The sequence below is a fragment of the Mugil cephalus genome, chromosome 10 (assembly GCF_022458985.1).
Source record: "Mugil cephalus isolate CIBA_MC_2020 chromosome 10, CIBA_Mcephalus_1.1, whole genome shotgun sequence".
Taxonomy (NCBI): Eukaryota; Metazoa; Chordata; class Actinopteri; order Mugiliformes; family Mugilidae; genus Mugil; species Mugil cephalus.
The window spans coordinates 22445001-22464311 of record NC_061779.1 but is presented as its reverse complement, the minus strand read 5'-3'; the positions used below and the strand labels follow the sequence as shown (position 1 = coordinate 22464311).

Below are 19311 nucleotides of genomic sequence, written 5' to 3'. Positions count from 1 at the left end.
AGGCTGAGTGGGATCAGATGGACAAATCCCCCACTGTCACCACCGCTCCGTGCACAAAACACCAAAGGCGCACAGCGTCTCAGCTCACACGTAATCTTGTAAGCTTCAAAAACATGTGAAACAAAGGCCCAGCACCTAGAAAACAATCCATACGGGCTAGAAAACATGTTTTGATGACTGCGTATAATAGAATTGCACTGCAATAAAGGACATAAAAATGGCTGGGAATGAGCCTATGAAGCAAATCAGTATCAATTTTACTGGTCAAAATTCTTTCAATAACCAAAAAATATGATTTGTTTTCTTTTTTTTCAATTATATGTGTATGTGTGTGTGTGTCTGTGAGCAGCAGGTGATGAGTTACACGCGTGCCGTGTGGGTGGGTGGATGGACAACATCAGCAGCAGCAGACCCACTGCTGGGTTGACACAGCAACAGTGTCGGTGAATGCTCACCTTTGCACCATGCTGTGTGTGTGTGTGTGTGTGTCTGTGTCTGTGTGGGTGGGTGGGAAGGGTGTGGGGAGACCTGCTAATTGATTTCATCTCCCGGGACCATCATTTCATCATACTTGGTGTTTTTAACCCTTGTCTTACGACAGCCTTACAGCAGCGAGCCTGCACGGAGGCTCGCGGCCCGCTGGGAAATTATAACCTCCTGAGCGCGTGTGTGTGTGTGTGTGGAGGAGAGAGCGAGAGGTAGGCTACATGAAGAATAAACGAGTGTTGTTAGATATGAACTGATGATTTAGAGTCACATATCTATTAATGCTGTCATTGCACAAATGATAAGATATAAAGGTGAAGGAAGTCGAGCGCTGCGCTCAGTTATCACTGTTAAAATATTTGACAAAGCCGTCTCCCAAACAACCACCTTCTAATTGCCTCGCGTCTGAGGTTTGAGCACACATATGCAGACATGTCAGCGTTACATTAGCAGCACCTGACAACTCTTAACCGGCTTTCCTCTCCCCCTCTCAGCCTTTTGGAAGAACGTTTTATAAAAGCATGTCTCTAAAGACACACGCTTCACATGAAAAATTTGCCCTTTGCTTGTTGTTTACTCCGTCCCCATGACCTCCCGCTGTCTCCTCTTCCTCTTTACGTAAGCATGACTTGACACAGGAAGTGACCGTCAGCGCTGCGGGTAGTGTTGTGACAACTGCCGAACACAAAACAATGATCAAGTGTAACAAATTTTATTGAATCAATGAAGCACCTAATGATTGTTTGCCACTGACATTTTTTGATGTATTTTTTTAGCTACATGATGTTGCCACGAGAAGCTCTCACATAGGACAAAGTGTTGTGAAACTAATTATGATCACAAAGACGTGTGTCTCGCACTCCATTGTGTGCCAACGTTTAAGAAAACACAAGACTAAAACTGAAACCACTCGGTGTAAAATATTTAAACAGTGAGACGAGAATTGCACCAGAGTTCTGGATATGTATCCATTGTGTTTAAATAAAACTTTTCAGAACACTTTGTGCTATAAAGCTCCTCTTCTTAGGACATCATGTTTATCTACTTATCTACACTCACCACTGTGATTTTTTTCCACACATATAAAAACACATTGAAAACAGTAAAAAATACACAACAAGCTCCATAGGGCATAAATAAGTTAGATACATTACTAGGTCAGTGTATAAGGCATACAAAAACAACATTCCACGCATCAATGCTGAGGTTAATATGAGAAAGTGTCAGTCAGTGCAACAGTTACACAATGTACAAAAACCTTCTGAGGTACAAGGTTGTTCAACTTGACACCGAACATTTAGTTGGCCTAACATCAAATTTCTAATTGGCCTAAATCAAAATCACTGTTGCATTGCAACCAATCACAAGTTCTCATCCAAAAAAGGAAATAAAACATTCAGTGTCCAGGACTTTTTTCGTTATTTCAAGGCACCATCGAGTCTCGCCCGGATCTTGTCTCTGTGGGACTGGGTGAAACAGTGGCCGATGGCCTGCTCCGTCTCCCTGACCCGCCTCTGGAAGCGGTCGCGGTCCCGTGCCATTTCTTCCCAGGGCCCTTTGCGAGACGCCTGCCGAGCGAACGGCCAGGTCCTCATCACGTGGAGTTGGACAACAGGGGAAAACCGCACCTGAGGAAACGAAAGCAAAACTTTAGCATATTTTATTTTGTCACATGTTTTTCTTTTTGAACTATGATCAGCTCATAGTGCACCAATAAAAACAACCAGATAGAAACACCAAAGACTTTCCAAGTCTACTATTCTTAGACATGTGCTCATAATGAGACTTTATTTACATCAGGGTATATTATTTCAGACTGATGCAACAGGGTGTTCATTAACAAGTCCTCCATACTGACTTTGCAACACTGCTGCAACCTCCATGACCAAGACAAATCCTCTGCTGACTCGCTGGGGTCACGTGACCTGATTAGTCATGACGACCAGTGGCGTTGCTAACCGACACCAAACAACAACTCAGCAGCTTAAACACACACTGTGCCGTGAAGTGGAGTGTGCGACTAGAGGCAGGAACTAACTCTTATCTTTCAAATTCTCGCAGGAGGTTGTAAGAGTCAGCAGAAGACACTCCCTCCAGATACCAAGGTTCCAACTTCATATATGTGATCACACGCGCTGCCATATCTGCCTCGGCCAACGAGGAGTGTTATCTACTATATTGCTTTTGGTTTAAGCTGTTTAAAGTACAGCTGAATAAAGTAGGAGGGTGCAGCCTTAACCATTTGTCGTGTGGTTATTAAAAGTCTATTTCTATGCTGTGTCTACATGGCAGACTGTGTTTATTTCAGGCACCACGTGGTTCCCCACTGACATTTCATCTATTCCTGTTAAGCAGTTGGAATAAGGATTATTATGGGATAATGACCTTTTTCAGTGTGCTGCTAGTCTTCTCCTTCCTGTCCTCTGGGGGGGAGTGAGGTGTTTGTCCAGGTCTCTTCCAGGGCACCAGTGTTTTGTGAGGGTGGGAGTGACGCTCTGACTTCCTCTCTTGAAGAGAGGGCCCGGTGACCGCTCTGGACTTCCGTGCTGCTTTCGCCCGTTTCTTCGTCTTTGTGGGAGGCGGGCGGACATCGAGGGCGTCCGGGCCCTTCGTCGGGGTGCTCTGAAGGCAAGCCTGGAAGTTCAGAGGGTGGTACGGGTCGTCCTTTTGGCAAAGAGACTTCCACAGCTGCTCTTCTTCGTCGTCCTCGGAGGAAGGGGGAAAGCTGCTCTCCTTCTCCTCCGTGTCGGTGTCAGACTTGGACGGAGGCGGAGGGAGCGAGGCCCGCCGTTCGGAGGACGCGGCGTTTTGCGGAGTGGCGTCGCTGACTTTGCACGCGGTGAAGCACATGGGATTGTAGGGGTCTTCGGGACAGCTGAAGAAATCCCAGAGCCTCTCGCTTTCCTCTCTGTCAATGTCGGGGGTCGAACCGTCCGAACTGGCCCAGCTGCTCCAGCTGCTCTCGCTGTCGGAGCGGCTGACCCAGATGTTCAGGCCTTGAGGCCCCAACATCTCCTCGCTGGCCTTACTCGCTGATGTAAGGTCAGTGTCACTGCTGTCTCTCACTTCACTTTGACTTTTCCCCATGTTGGCGTTGGTTGAAATACAGGCAGAGAAAAAGAAGGGGTTGTAAGGATCACTAGATTTGGACAGAGACTCCCAAAGCGCCTTGCTTTCCTCGCTCTCGAATTCTACTACGTTCTGGTCTTCCTCGCTGCTCCAGTGGCAGCTCCTCTCCTCCTCTGAAGTGTCCTGCTTGAAAGCGCCCTCCTTAGAAAACTCCTGCTGGAAGACTCTCTCGCTGCCTTTATGACAGGCGTCGTTGGAACCAGAACTGTCGCTGCTCGACACGAAGATGTTCCAGTCGCCGGGGAAGCCCATTTGCCAGCCGGACTGGTGTCCGAGAAAGATGGCCTCCTCGTTGCCAGCGGTTCTGGACACGAGGTCGTCGACGAGCCCGCAGCACAGGTCGTCGGCGCGCAGGCTGGAGAGCAGGGCCTCGGCCGTGGACTTGCCCGCGAAGGGGTCGCCGACGTCGGCGCAGAAGTTGGAGAGGGGATTTGAACCGCCGACCATGACGCCGTTGTCTCCGTCGAACAGGGAGGAGAACAGGAAGGACTCGGTCGGGTTTGCTGCCGCGGTCATGTGCTGGATGTGTTGACCTGTCTCGTCCGTGATTCTCACATGAACCTCAAACCTGAACATCTGGAAAACTGGAAGAAAAAAATAAAATGAAACATTATTCTCTGGGAAAGGGTAATTGCGCTTTTAAAGAATGGTTGTTACTGTAGTGCTCAGGTAGTATTTTCAAATACACAAACTGTATGTGGTTAAATAGATATTGTGTTATTGGAGGTAGTATTGTAGCACTGACAGTGTTTTAGTAGTGATAAGTAAAGTTAGTACAGCCTATACTAAGATAATACTATATATTTCAGTATTTTGAATTATTATTGTGACTATGTCGTGAGCAACACGAGGTACAATAATCGGAACAATGTAAGAACAACGACGTGATTTATAGTAATTACAAGTACAATAAATGACTCACTAGTCATAATGAATAGCTAAAACATCAAAGAATAAAGAGGTTACGCTACGCCCACTCATGGTCACTGTACTTTCCCGTAAACAGTAAACAACCCACCTGGGGCAAACTTGATAAGCAAAGGAGGTCAACAAAAACAAATTTTCTTTCTTTCTTTCTTACCCGACACAAAAGTGTAGTAAATGACTTGAACCAGCAGCCGAAGCTGTTCCCACAGTACGGTGAGCATCTGTTTGGTCCAAGGAAGGAGCGCCATTCCCCCGCTGCCGAACCTCTCCATCGCCGCCCGCTCGGAGCCCTTATCGGAACTATCAATCGTAGCCATGTTTTTTTTTTTTTTAATGTTTACTTCTTTCTTCTGGGATTACGACGGCCGTGTTCAGGAAAAAAAAAAAATCCTCACGTATTCTGGTATTCCTCGTCAAAAACCAACGGATTTCGCGTATTTGTCAGTGACAGATAGGCGTCAATGTGGTATCGCTTCATTTTCCGGCAGGTATGTGCCATTTTTCGGTCTTCTTCGTCAAATGTTCGCATACAGTTTCTCCATGTTTCTCAGTTGTGTTGTGTTCGTCGTTGTAGCAAAAAGTGAATGTCTCGTTATTGCAACACTGCCCCTTAAAAGAAACGCGTTGACGTCACCCGGCGATGTGATTGGCCGCGGCAGCTGTCACTCAACTGACGTTTAGTACTAGACGTAACAAACCCCTCCCACCGGTTACGTGACATCTGACGCATGGAAAGTGCCCGTAATTTCTTAGGCGGCCAGGAAAACCCTTTTAATAGCACCCGACATTCACAAGACATTAAAGGAGAAAAAAAAGCAATTAGGATATCAAGAAAGGGAAAGGTATTTCAACAAAAAATTCCCCTCATAGGACACATTCATTTTCACGGTACACAGTCTTAGAATAGTTTACATGTTCACAAAAGGAAAATGCTCAAGTTATGATAAAGTCAAAACCAATGATTTATTATTTTATTTAATTGATGGTAAAACTATTTCAAAATTAGCCTTAAACACATCTGCATCAAGCTTATAACAAAAAAAAAAAAAAAAAAAAGACAACCACACAATTCCCAATTTAAATGGTTTTATTAATCCAAAAAGTGTACAGTTTATGCCACCAGAGCAGAGGCTGTAGAGGACTCACTGTAAAACAGAAAGAGAAAGCACACCATTAGACGATGCACTATGCAAAATAACCAGCACTAAATAAAACTTCTCTTATAAGCAGCACAAGGACTCAACTGGTTATTACAATGTAATGTAGTTGTAAATGGTACGATGTTGTACACCATACATGTACAACCTTTTAGACCTCATTATGGATGTATTCTGTTATATTGTTGTTCATGATCTGCATATACCAGCTACTTTGGAGCAGTGAAATACACTATTCTACAACTATACAGAGTAAAGTATAACATTAACTTTATATACTACTACATTAGTAGTACTTATGTCCATTCCTCTATCATTTTCTACCTTCATCATCGTTAAAAAGACAATTTTATTGTGCGAAGGGGACTGGCAGAGATGGCACCAAGTAGCCATTCTGCTAATTTACCTCCAGCTTTTATTCTAGCACAACAGAAATATCTCTACTCTTAAAAAGTGAAGAGCAGGACAATGATTTGTGCATCTTCCTATGTAAGCAAACCACACGTATGAAGAAATATCATTTAACTAAAACATCTATCACATTTTTTTTCACAACAGGGAATTGACTATTAACATAACCAGTTATACAAGTGCACTCAAACAATGAAAGGAATGTTCCCAAAACAAGAAGCAATACGTACTACTTCCAGTTGGGGGCCAGTACTCTCTTGGTCTTGTAGTAACGGGCCAACCTGTGGATCCTGCTCTCAATGAGAATCAGGCGGAACTTGGCATCCTTGTCCTGCAAGTAAAGTGACATTTGTATGAAGTGTCAAAGTATTCTGAATGATCAATTGTGTTCATCAGGTTATGTACAATATCGTTTTATACCTAAAGCAATTTATCATTGCAATTGAATTTTCTTAGCATCTAACTGCATTTTCTTTAACACAAATGATTCATTAAAGAAACCTCAAATATAGGATTTATGCATTTCTATTAAAACAACATTTTGTACCTAGATACTCCGTGTTTTTTTTGTTTTTAATCAACACAAAACGCTTTCATCCAAGTGAGTACAAATCATTTGGTAGTTACATTTAGGAAAATGCTCTTTACAACAATTCAGTGTTTCAAAGTCATACTAAGGGGTTGACCATGTAAAACTCCTACTAGACTATGTAAAACTCAATGCAACTACAGAAAACTTATCCTGATACCCAGTAGCTGATTGTTTATACCTTTCTGTTTCTCTCCAAGTGCTTCCTGACCGCCACAGCCTTCTTGATGAGGTGGTAGAGATCCTCGGGCAGGTCAGGGGCCAGACCCTTGGACTTGAGGATCCTCAGGATTTTGTTGCCAGTGACGAAACGTACCTGGGCCACACCATGGGAGTCCCTCAGAATCACACCTAGACAAGGAGACACGGTGTTACCAACAAGCAGAACTGGAGCTTATGCAGTTGAAAACCACATCTTTTTAGCACATTTTTGGGGATGTTCACAAGAAGACAATCCAGTAAATGCCAGAGTAAACAGTTAAGAAGGATCACCATGTTTTGATGCTTGTTTTTACTGGCTAAAATACATATCCCAGGAACTAAACATGTTAGTTAGGTAGACTTAAGTGTGGTAACTTTGGAAAGACACATTTTCCAGGAAAGTTATCACTGACCATGACATCATTTGTGTGCAACTATTGCTCTACTGCGCCCTCGCAATCTCAGTACAATATTAAACACAGAGTTATTTCCACTGAAATGACCGGGGACATTCAACATCGCCATCATTATGACCAACACGTCCCCCAACAAATCTATTGTGTTTCTGTCGGTTGTGCAAAAGTTGCTGACCATACAAAGTCACGTCTCAGCTGCACCACTCAATGTTGGTTTAATTTCAGCCTTAACCTTCTGGAAAAGTTCAGTCCAACAGGCCATATGTTATTAAAACACATAGGCTCAATGCGATACTATGACACATGCGCAAGAATTATACACTAAAATACTATTAAGAATTTACACAATTCCACAGTTTCTGCTGAATGAAGTGAATTAAATAGTCCTTGTAAGCATCACATTTATGGCTGTACAGCACAATTTATCAAAAGAAAGTGTTGATTAATGAACGAAAATGTTGAGATATTACGCACTACAGCTAAAATTTAACAAACTTCAATAATATATCAGAACCACTTTCAAAAGATGAAACATGCTCAAAATCTCAAGATTTGGGGTCATACTGAGGGACATGACTACAATACAACAGTCCATAGTAAATGTCTAGCTGTTGAAGTTGCATCAACCATGAGCATTATTAAGCACAACTTTGTTTCTACGGTTTGAAAACACACATGAATACAAATTTAATAAAAAACCCTTACCAATCTGAGAGGGAGTCAGGCCCTTCTTGGCCAGCTTGAAGATCTGCTCTTTGACATCATCAGACGTGAGCTTCAGCCACTATAAAAAGACGTTTGTATTATTACCTAGCACATTAGCCCAAGACCGTCATTGTGGAAAAATCTTAAAACATAGTCCATGTGTACTTACAGTAGGAACACTGCGCCTGTAAGGCAGAGCTGACTGGGACAAGCCCTTTCTGTAGAGAGAGAGAAAAAAATACGAGATTAGTTAGGACAGCCATGACAGTTGGTAGAGATTACACAAAACTAATGTTGTAGTTATTTTCACAAGTAGGACATACAGACTCTACGTAGAATGTGTAAACCTGATCATCAAATGAGGGTTGATGGGCCGGCTAACACTAGTTTCACACTCATGCCACGTATTGTGGGATTTAGTGACTATGCTACAGTGGTTGGAACTCATCGATATAATGGAAAATGTGTTTAGGTTATAACTGTGTACTATATATATGCATAATATAGAACCTAAAACAAAGTAGAAACATCGTGGTGAGCCGCAATCGTGCTAACTGAGCTAACACAAGCTAGCCGTAGACGGATGTCGAGTTGAGGCTGCATTTATCTAAGTCAATTTCTCCCTTCAGTGTAGACTCTAAAGGGTAATTTTGGCCCATACTCAGACACAACATATTTAAAAGCTATATGCTGCACATAAAACCGGTCTACCAACGTAAAATTCCAACTTTAAACGATAAAAAGGGAGCTCACCCGGGAGCGTGCATGCGACCCATGATGGCGGTAGAGGAAGAGAGGCCGCACACGCGACAGAAAATGGCATTTTGCGCCTGCGTCGGAAATGACGCAATGACGCAGAGAGGCGCCTCGCGAACGTTAGACGGAGTTGTTCTCACTTTATTTTTTAGTATCGCGTTAAAAAATAACAGCTGAATTACACAGTAACAGAACAAACGTATATTGTATTGTTATAGTAATTGCTGAAAATTAATGCACGGTGTACGGGACGTAACATTTGGTACGTTTGAATTATTGTGTTTGGAAAGAAATACAATATTAAATTGCTTTTTAATTTTTTTTTTACTTTTTTTTTTTTTTTTTTTTAAACTGTGACAGTTTCATGCACAAGCGTGGCTGGCTGTGACTCAGGTGTCTTTCCACATCCTGCTGTATGGACACTGGTATTCTCTTGGGCAGGACCATCAAATTACTTCCAATATACAGTATCCTCTGACTATAATATCAGACAGATGGCAAATAGGGATCTAAATATGTGTCCTGGGTTCTGTAGCTAGTTAGCTTAGGAATCCTCCATAAATGACAACAATAAAAAGTTTAAAACAAGCCAAACCCACACTACAATGATGGAGGCTTTCTTTGTAACTCTAACTGGTCTGACCGAATTCAGACCTAATGTGTTCTGCTTGTATTTTCTTGGGTTAAAAATAGCTCTGCAAAAGGTAAAAACACATTGTCTTTATAATATTAGAATAATGTCAAGATTTGCTTTTACTTCATTTTCATTGATTAATATGACTATTACAGTTAGGCAACAAACACCAAAACAAATTCTTTTGCATGTGTAATGCACTTTGCAATAAAGTCAGTTTTGACTCTGAATAGATTTAAATAAAACTAAACGTGATGTCTGCAGCAATGTGTGTGTGAAATGCAATTTATTTCCATCCACCAGATGTCTTACACAAACACAAAGGGACACTTCATATTTGTTCCAAAACAATTTAATTAGCTTGAGAAAGGAGGGGTTACAGTACACACTGATCCATTCGGGCTAGAGGTCACCAATTAAGAATAAATAACTGGCCATGTTAATACAAACTCTGCTTGCTTTCTTTGTACAGTTACTAAAAGAGCGGATCAAGCCACTATATAGTATATAGTGTGAAATCATAACTGTCTTGTCGAGCTTTAAAAATCATCTCAGATAAATTCATCTTAATTTCTTTATTAAACATTAACAACAACTTTAGATTTATAGTTAGCGAGGTGAGAGGAAAGCAGCTAATCTCTTTCTCAGGATCTCATTCCCTTTTGCCGAAGATGTTTTAAAGTTGCCCTTTCATTACTTATCTCAACATTCAGGACAATTAAATGTCATCAAACCTGACTGGCTCTGGACTTCAGTGGATGTTCTTTTTAACCTTATGCCAAGTTATTTATCACGGTGTTATTACAACACCATTAGGCACCGGGCATGAGCCTGACACCGCCGCCTGAGCTGAAACAGTCTCCAGACAGAACTCGGTTCCTGAACTGTGGTTTTGAACCACGCGAAGGAAGCAATCAACTGACTTGTGATCAGCATTGTTGGGCAACCACACAGAGCGCGTTCCAAAGCTTATAATACAAATTCCCCTTTGTACTGTGTGAAAATAGTCAAGTAATACAATAAAAGAAAGACTGAGTAGTGTGCATTTAGTGGCTTTCCACTGTTTAGGATTCTGGTCCGAGCGCCAGACCTGCTCTGGAAGAACTACTGATATAGCTTTATAGAATATAGATTTTTTGTTTAATAAGGACATATCACATTGTTAATAAAATATTTATATAGCAATAAGGCCAAGTTGAGCATTAAAAAGAGATTGTGAGCACAAACAAAGGCACCCTGATCAGCTCCCTACTCGGGAGAGTGGTTTGATTTGCCGTCCTTTACATTAACGTTGGCACAATTGTGGGGAATCGTAAGGTCGCTGTTGATTTCCTGGAAACTAGAGAATCTGGACTACGCTACACAGAAGTGCGTGCTGCAAAGCAGGAAACCCTGACGCCTCCTATTCGCCTATATAGAAAATAAACAAGAAAAATGTAAAAATGAGCCCCCTTTCTGTTCCTTAAAAAATAAATGTGTCAGTCTATATATACTCTTCTGAAAGTAAGCCGTTTTGGTCCTCTAATATCAAAATGTACAAAACATTACAGCTCTTTGTTATAGTTTAGGAAAAGGAGACACAGAATAAGGAGATTGTTTGTCACATAAACAATCCTTAGTTATAGAGGGAGAAAGGAGAAGTTCTTAGAGTGGAGACCAGGCTCCCCTTTGAGGGTTTGTGAAGTGGCCTGCTCGGTCACCCTTTAAGGGCGCGTCCGAAGGAGTTTTTAACGCATGATCATTACGAGCAACCTCATGATGAATTTCTGCAGAATCTAGTCAGCGCATAAGTAGTTTGTGATACATGTATTTCAGCAACAAGCACAGACGTATCCTGCTATGACATCCTAATATTAATTACAACACGATTCATGTGAAAGAAATGGTCAATTTGGTTTTTTCAGATCTGAAAGAAAAATATTGCTGCTCATACTTCAAATATGATAATGTCATAAATCTCCCCACAAAAAGTTTTAGAGTAGTGTTCTTATGAATTGAAAGTTGAGGTGACCAGTATTTTCAAGTAAGGTCGCATCTGCCGCATTTCCCATTTTTTTTTCTTTTCTTTTCTTTTGAGTGCAGCTGTTGTCTGGAGTGGAGAGGCAGAGTCATTCCGGCTTGTGGGCAGGTTCGTGGGGGCTAGAAGTAGGGAACGGCCGTAAGCTTGTACCACTTGACCGTCTCCTTGCTGAGGTCAAAGTCTTTGAGTCTGAGCGTGATGCCGCCCAGGAAGTAGTTCTCACGCAGCGACTCAGCACTAAGCACACTCAGTTGCAGCTCCCGCAGACCAAGGGTTTCTTTGCTGTAGCCGCTGTACACCAGCTGAGGAAGGAGAAGGCAAAACATTGAGAAGAATTAGTCCGTCAACTGTGGACATTTAAGAGCTGATGGAGATTTTCTTTGTGACAAAGGAGAATTTGATATGAGAGTGTAGCAACTTAGTTATTGATGCCTTCCGTTGTTAGCAAATGTGATCTGATCACTAAACGAAGACAAACAAATATTGTTCACCTGAAGTCTGAACAAAGTCTTATGAACCCCAAACCATGGTTTCTGAACATATGATAGAATAGATAATCTAGTGTGTTTCCTAACCATCTCGTTGAAAGTAGGGTTCCTGGTTTTCCTTGAGATCTTCGTCTTGCGTTTGGAAGTCTTGTGTGGATCTGGAAGCAGGTAGGTTTTCACATACGGGTTGGGATCCGTTCCGTCCTCAGAAACCTGAAGATGGGGAGACGTCATTACCAGCGTGACAACGGATAATTAAACAAATCAATGAATGAAACATAAATATTTCTGTCAGCGGGATCTCAGGGACGTGTATTACCAAGTCTCTAATGTGCATGACCATGATGAAGAGAGTGCTGTTCCTGTAGGAGATGGAGAGCTTCACTTCTCCTTCCACGCGACCAGAAGTGGGGCTCAGTGGAGGCTCTGTTAAAGTCACGTTTATGGAATTAGATTTACAAAGATTTCTAAGCGTGAGTACATCCCAAAATGAGACATTTCAGGATAAAGGCTGATGAATATTACATTTGAATATTTTACAATTTGTAGCCAAACTGACAAAAGTAATTAGAAAATGATCAACATTATATTCAACATTATATTTGAACATCTTAATGGCCTAGGAGGGAACATTCAAAAGAAAAGAAACCAAAACCTGAACAGATACAAGAGGATGACAAACACCCGGAGAATGAAAAGGAAAAGTATTTACCAGGTGCTTTGGGCGTGGCATCTAAACCTTCTGTTTTGTCATCTCGTGCAATAGGATGAAAGAAGGTGTAGATCAGGTCACACTAGGGGAAGACAACAGATTACTGAGTGAGCCTGGTCCCTGTTATGACCAAGTACAGCAACACATAATGTCTGTGTATTCACCTGGGTCACCTCTGTGGAGCTCCTCATCAGGTTGTGGACATAGTTGTTAAGCTCCAGCTTCCTCTTGGCTGCCACTTCTTTAATGTGGGTGCGACCAAGCACCATTTTGTTGGGGAAACTAGAGATAAATATATATATTTAGCTGCTGTAATTCTGTTGTAACATTCTGTGAATCTGAGACGCTGATTAAAAAAAGTCTGGGAGGATTAGTTTTAACTCCAGCTGAAGATGAAAACACCTGCCATGTTTGCAGGTGCAGAGGAAGTTACTATAAACAGCGATTCCTACCTCGGGAGCTTCCAGAGAGGGAAGAGGATGGTCAGTTTATTGTGGAGCTCCTGAAACTCATCAAAAGTGCGGAAGACAAACTGTGGCTCACTCTGACCTTCCCTTAAGATCCTCACCACGTAGGTCTACAACGAAAAAACAGAGGCAGTCGTGCCGTCTAGTCAGATCCAGGTACGAGACAGCACATGGAAGTGAAAGGCAGAAACGAAACGGCTCTGCGGGGACTCACATAGTGCTTATCAGGGTTGTATCTCTTCTGGAAGGAGAAGATGGACGCGTGGTGGATGCGTCCCTCCTGTTTCAGAGTGTACGTTTTTGGGGAGAAAGACAGGATTGGCTCGTCATTGGCCGGAAGACCAGAGAATCGGAGCTGGGCGAGGTTGTGGATGAAGAAGTTGAACTTGGTGGCCACGCTTCCCAGACTGGTCTCTATCAGCCTAGGGCAGATGGAAAAGAAAGAACGGCCAAAGGAGAATAAGGCATAAGAGTGAGAAGAGGTAAACAGGCTGCGAAACAGGTGTAGTTACATTCCAGTCTAACTGGTTCTACTTTAAACCAAGCTTGCCTGATACTGTGTTGTTGATGTAACGTGAGACTGCAGCTGCTCTGGTGTCTCTTCTAACACTATATCGCCACCTGGTGGCTTTTGCACATGTAACATCAGAAGTAAGGAGCTGTCCTGAACTTTCACACCACTCAAAACGACAGCTCACATCAAAATAAAGGAATTGTTCACAGCAACACCTCAAATGACAAATGTTTCAAGGCTGCAAAAGTTTGGAGAATTCAATATATAACGTTTCACAATGATAAGATAATCCATGGATCCTTTATCCCACAGTGGAGAAACATGCTTTTCTTCACTGGACTAGGAATGGAGAGAGATGGTGGGAGAATGATGAATTTACCTGGTGAAGAAGATGGTGGCCTCAGCATCTGTGTTGTGGGGCTGCAGGGCGTCAAACACATACTTCAGATCCTGAGAGCCGGTCAGCTCTGGGAGGCCGGAGGACGTCATCTACGACACAGACGGACAGACACACGCGTCATTTGAGGAGATAAAAACACAAAAAACACAATACAAACACAAGTTCAAACACATTTCATGAGCATTTAGAACAGTAACATTGTGACATTAAACCTAAATACATGTAACAACAGAAGAAAAATGTGATCTTAGAAACAGTGCATCTACACTGAACATATATTGAATTCATGACATTTGATCAGTAATTTTGCACATGAAAGTCAATTGAAAAAAATATTCAATTACAAAACACAACTACTCACATTTCCTTGTTATTAGTTTTCCATATTGGCTTTTTAAATACCATTTTAAGGCCCTACTATGCCCTTACACTTGGGTATCAGTTTATTATGTACATCCAGATAAAAGTAATGCAGACTTATACAACAATCCACTGTCTTGATTCAATTGTGTAGGTTTTTTTCAAGATGTGGTTTGTGGAGTAGTGCAACTGAACTACGAACTGAATCCTCCACCTAATGCCTGTGGAAATACAATAAAGAAGCAGTGTTTCTTATTCGTATCTGTATCTGTATCCACCAATACTATATAGTATAGTAATAGTGTATAGTTCATTCTGTAAACAGACATTTCCAGGCCAACAGTGAAGTACTGATTTATTATGAGGGCACCATTGCCCTTTGTATGCATATCTCCATATTCAAGCTCTTGCAGGTGCAAAACAAATCAGGGATGACAGGGAGGTTAACTACCAAAAGGGAAGAAACGTAAGATAAAAAAGCGCAGTCAGCGGCAACAAAAAATACACAACCTATACTAGTACCGACCAGGATATCATTAAAAATTTTAAACTGTACCTCATCTGTGTGTCGACACCTGTGACAAACTATTCATTCTGTCATTTGTGTGTGTGTGTATTAACAAACAGGTGCTAATGTGAACACACATTTATTTGTGCGTATGGTGTATGAGTTTAATTTGTTTTGTAATGTCTCACCAGTGACAGTAGATTGAGGAAGAGTCCGGAGTGCTTGCGGATGAGGTTGTAAGCCTGGCAACACAGGTCTACAAACAGCTGGAAGCGGCTGGTGGGACGCTCGCCTCCATTGATGACGTACGCCATGTCGGAGGTCAGAACAAACGGAGCACGGTCTCTGGTGGAAAAGAAGGTCGGGACAGATTAGAGAAATGGGTAACTGGTTCAAATCTTTAGAATATAAGGAGCATGATGCATCTTCTTTCACACACCACTAAAAAGACAAGTAGTTCAGCCAGAAGATACACTAGCTGTAACTAAACCGACTTGGATGGTGAATATCTCAGTTAAGAACCAGGCCATGGCTGTGAAAGCACATTAATCTTATTGTGTAGAAATAAAGCAGCTCCTACACCTGAAATTCAGTGTCCCAGAAAGTCACAGCGGGTGAGTCACTGCATCATATTATAGCAGTTTTTGTTCACCTGGCTTTCTGCTTAAGCACATCCAGTTTGAGATGAAATAAATGACATAAAAAATAAAATAATGGATCCTACAATAAAGTGACAAATGGAAATCAATGTGTGGGAGATACAGGCCTTTCAGCGCATTATGTTCAGAGAGGTCAAAATAACTGAACTGACAGAAAAACAAATGCATTACATTTAATATTGTGATGGTCCACGGCAGCGTAATGGGTAAGACATCAAGTAGGTCAGTTCAGTTCATTCCTAGTTTAAATCTGTTAATAGCACACCTTTTACCTACACTCTGATAAGAACAAACTAAAGAGTCCATATCCTGATATACCCCAATGGAAAATCTCCCAACCCTGATAGTATAGCAAAGAATATTTTATGTGACAGGCAGCAACTACGCATAAGCATAATAAAGTCCAACCCACACAGGGGGAGCAAATTATTCATCGCTCTTCTGTTCCTGTCGTCTGCCATTAAAAAACATGTCTAATAGCTGCTGTGTAGTGGAGGCAGTAAGACATGAGAAGAATGGGATCCCAAATTTCAACAATACCTGGTTCTCATGTATTGTTGTTTCTGTAAATCCAGCCAAAATGTTCTGGCTTCATGGAGCTTGTTATATTTGAACATCTGAATAAGTCAAATAGCTCTGCGGTGATTATATTTGAAGTGGCTCAGCTGACCGAAGTAGCCTGCTAACACACAGCAAACTAAAATAATCATTTGTCATTGTCAAATCTGTTTAGCTACCTACTGGCATTGCGTTTGCATACTGTTTTCTCCTCCACTGGGTGTGGTCAGCAGACACACAGTGCTCACTATACATGCGATTTCATTATTACCTTTTGAAGCTGCCAAACATCTGGGCATGGCCCAAGAACTTGCCGAAGTCGATGTGAAACATGTGACCAGTGGAGCGCAGCATGATGTTGTCATTGTGGCGATCACAGATGCCAAGAACGTAGGTCGCAACACAGCATCCAGCACAAGAGTAGATGAAGTTCTCTGATGCCTTCAAGGATCAAGAGAAAGAAAGTACGCTTTAGTGGACCACAAAGCACTGCAATGATGTTGTGTAATAATGGCAGGATTTGCTTTTTTTTTGGAAATACACCTGTTCTTCTAAGGAAACTTAGATATTATGAAAGAACTTCCTGGACTTTGGTTGACTGTTATAGTTTAGGGTCAACTGTTCAGCAGTAAATGTTTAGGGTCAGAAGTTTGAAGTAACGTTTCACATTCATGAGCATCAAAGGTCATACAGCCTGCTATACAACTGCTATAAAGTTAAAGAGTACATTAAATGAGTTTTTTGTCAGAGAAAACTAGCAGTGTGATAATAATTCAGCATTTTTCCTACTTGGCATTATATGAAAGGCCAGAGCAAACTATACCTACTAAGGACACTTGGGTCCTTTGGAGTGCAGCGAGCACTAGTGAGGACCTTGTGGGCCCGTGGAGGTGGTGGGATCAGAGGATGGAACCACAGCTGTCATCTCTGATGGAAAACCAGTCCCACCCCCTGAAGCTATAACAGTACTGGACTTCAGCAGTCGACTGTTTCACCAGGCTCTTACTCGCTGCTGCTGTGAGGCTGTACAACCCAGCCTGCTCCCATCAGACCACATACGTAGAACTATTGTTGCATTTAATATTCTATTTGTTTTATTTATGTGCTCTACTTTTTTACTCTTGTGTGCACTGTCCTTTGGACTGTGTGCTGCTGCAACACTGCATATCTCCCCACTGTGAGATGATTATAGGATTATCTTATCTTAAAAAGAAGCTTAGTGATGAAACCTGAGATTCACAACGTATGTATAATTGCCTTGTTATAAAGATCTCATTAGGATAACGATAACTGGCAAGAAATACCTGGAATCAGAAATCTGTTAAGACGTCATGATGGAAATAGAGTCTTCACTTTTTCACTCCAAACCAACACCTGTTTTTGGTTTGGAAGCTCTTTTAAATGTGTGTACCTTCTCATACTCGTCCTCTGCAGGGTTGTACTTGCGCAGCCATTCTGCCAGCGGTTTATCCTTGAAGGATCCGGTGACTCCATACTCCACCTGGATCTTTCTCAGGGTGTCGGAGGACGGCACGAGCTCCACCATACCTAAACAACATCAAATCTTTGATTAGCATAATGTAAGCATACACTTTCTCTGCCATAGATTTTAAATACACCTTGTGGATGTATGGCACAGATAGAAAATCCAGAAATTATGATTTGGTGATTGTCTGATCGCTGATTTAATTACATTGCAAGAGTATACACACACATATACACATAATCTCTATCACTGCCATTTGACAGCAGCTGAATACATTCTGAGCATTTTCACCTAAAAGTCGACTAATGTTACCTTTGTCTTTGCCAGTGGAGATGCATTTGAAGTTGACAATGCGGAGGTCCAGACCCTCCTGCAGCCAAATGCGGTCCATAATGCGAATCATCTGAAGAGCCAGCATGTCCTGCCTCAGGTCTTCTCCCACCTGATGCAGACAGACAAACAAGAGAGGCAAATCGTACAAACACTGCACCTTTGTTCACAGCGGCTGGTTTTGATTTCAGCCACCAGGGGGGGCAGCATTCAGATAATCAGCAACAACACTTGTGCTTGATGACAGCTCCCCGGTTTAACCTAGCTGAGCATGTGTGTGAAAGATGCATTAGAATCGGTTCTCAGTTACTGTCCACAGGTTACGTGTGTGTTACAGTACCTTGAACATAACATTGATTTCCTCTCCCAGGGGGTCGGCATTGACCAGAGCCAACTTGAGGGGAACTGCGTTGGAGTTGAAGAAGGAACAGGCCTACACACAAACACAGGCACGCACAAATTATTTTATATGCATTACATCACACTGTTATGTTCTCTTGCAGTCAAATTCCAAAAGAACCCAATCATGCTTTTCTGCGGCGTTTTCTTTTTAACTTTCGTTTATTCTAGGCTGTTTTTAAAGGATCTTTTTTTTGTCTCATCGCCCCAGAAGCCACAAGTGGTTACATCATGCATCTGCGTAAACGCTTACGTTCAAGCAGTATGTACATTAATAGACAATGAGAGTTATGTCTGGTGAGCTCTGGTGTGGCCAGATGTAATCTGGATCGCATCATGAAACTCAAGAATGTAAAGCGCAATCAGTTAAACTATAACTGCCTCCACACAACTGGAGATGTGCGGGCTGCTGAAGCATAAAAGACGTCAGATGATTCACCAGATATTATCCTCTGTGCTCTATCGCCCACAATTCCCTTTGTGCCAAGTAGAGATCCTCCTGTTACTAAGGAGGATACAGCACATGTAGACGTTACGAATACAGCCTTTAGGGAGATGTTAGTATCTGCGATACATATCGGCATGATATTTGAGCATTTATGATTGCATGTGTTTTACATTCTGGTGAAACTGTAGCTTAATGAGTTCATTTCCTGAGCCTCAGTGGTTCTACAAAGAGCATGTGGCTGTTCCTTTTTCCTGACCAAAACTTCAAGCAAGGGTTTGTTCTGTTGCTGTGCAATTCTGTTTAAGTAGTAGGTGAATTTGCAGAGCCCTTGATCGTCCATGCAAAACGGACAGTTTCTCATTGGTCATGGCTCGTGTCTCTGTTACCTTGATGTTTAGCTCTTTGGCCACCAGACTGGGGCTGAGGGGCAGTCGGCAGCTGTTCTTCTGGAAGAAGTTCTGAACGTTTTCAAGACCCTCTTGGAGTGCAATCTAAAAAGACAAATAAAAAGACACAAATGTGAGTAGGAACAAACTACACAGTACTTTAAC

General features: G+C 42.0%; 3 protein-coding genes and 1 non-coding gene across 4 annotated transcripts in view; all 4 read right to left on the bottom strand.

The window, feature by feature from the left end:
- Positions 1–1182: 1182 nt before the first annotated feature.
- ppp1r15b (protein phosphatase 1, regulatory subunit 15B) lies at positions 1183–5141 on the bottom strand. The gene is made up of 3 exons (XM_047596569.1): positions 4697–5141; positions 2872–4199; positions 1183–2114 (listed from the first exon to the last, which is right to left on the bottom strand). The coding sequence occupies exons 1-3, from the start codon at positions 4857–4859 to the stop codon at positions 1905–1907; spliced, it is 1701 nt and encodes a 566-aa protein (XP_047452525.1). The 5' UTR covers positions 4860–5141; the 3' UTR covers positions 1183–1904.
- A 470-nt stretch (positions 5142–5611) lies between these two features.
- rps13 (ribosomal protein S13) lies at positions 5612–8885 on the bottom strand. Its single transcript, XM_047596571.1, has 6 exons — positions 8775–8885; positions 8191–8239; positions 8022–8100; positions 6881–7050; positions 6341–6441; positions 5612–5687 (listed from the first exon to the last, which is right to left on the bottom strand). Exons 1-6 carry the CDS (start codon positions 8795–8797, stop codon positions 5654–5656), a joined length of 456 nt encoding a protein of 151 aa, XP_047452527.1. The 5' UTR covers positions 8798–8885; the 3' UTR covers positions 5612–5653.
- On the bottom strand, positions 6050–6180 carry LOC125015590. The gene has a single exon (XR_007113629.1). It is a non-coding gene; the product is annotated as a small nucleolar RNA SNORA19 (small nucleolar RNA).
- An 862-nt stretch (positions 8886–9747) lies between the features above and the next one.
- pik3c2a (phosphatidylinositol-4-phosphate 3-kinase, catalytic subunit type 2 alpha) overlaps positions 9748–19311 on the bottom strand; it is a 39779-nt gene continuing 30215 nt past the window's right edge. Inside the window, exons 20-33 of the mRNA XM_047596568.1 lie at positions 19147–19251; positions 18254–18346; positions 17896–18025; positions 17509–17645; positions 16369–16538; positions 15069–15225; positions 13992–14101; positions 13313–13520; positions 13084–13208; positions 12796–12913; positions 12632–12713; positions 12239–12345; positions 12007–12132; positions 9748–11733 (exon numbers count right to left, since the gene is read on the bottom strand). Of these exons, the coding sequence (XP_047452524.1) occupies positions 11551–11733; positions 12007–12132; positions 12239–12345; positions 12632–12713; positions 12796–12913; positions 13084–13208; positions 13313–13520; positions 13992–14101; positions 15069–15225; positions 16369–16538; positions 17509–17645; positions 17896–18025; positions 18254–18346; positions 19147–19251 (1851 nt within the window). The 3' untranslated portion in view covers positions 9748–11550. The remainder of the gene's footprint in view (positions 11734–12006; positions 12133–12238; positions 12346–12631; positions 12714–12795; positions 12914–13083; positions 13209–13312; positions 13521–13991; positions 14102–15068; positions 15226–16368; positions 16539–17508; positions 17646–17895; positions 18026–18253; positions 18347–19146; positions 19252–19311) is intronic.

What these genes read in the sequence shown, in the direction of transcription:
- ppp1r15b (XM_047596569.1), bottom strand. Translation starts at nt 4,859, where the DNA reads ATGGCTACGATTGATAGTTCCGATAAGGGCTCCGAGCGGGCGGCGATG. An exon ending in TTACTACACTTTTGTGTCGG is followed by an intron (nt 4,200 to 4,696) that starts GTAAGAAAGAAA and finishes TTTTTCTTCCAG; the next exon opens with TTTTCCAGATGTTCAGGTTT. An exon ending in CTAGCAGCACACTGAAAAAG is followed by an intron (nt 2,115 to 2,871) that starts GTCATTATCCCA and finishes TCGTTTCCTCAG; the next exon opens with GTGCGGTTTTCCCCTGTTGT.
- rps13 (XM_047596571.1), bottom strand. Translation starts at nt 8,797, where the DNA reads ATGGGTCGCATGCACGCTCCCGG. An exon ending in GGTCGCATGCACGCTCCCGG is followed by an intron (nt 8,240 to 8,774) that starts GTGAGCTCCCTT and finishes CTCTCTCTACAG; the next exon opens with AAAGGGCTTGTCCCAGTCAG. An exon ending in ACAGGCGCAGTGTTCCTACT is followed by an intron (nt 8,101 to 8,190) that starts GTAAGTACACAT and finishes GTCTTTTTATAG; the next exon opens with TGGCTGAAGCTCACGTCTGA.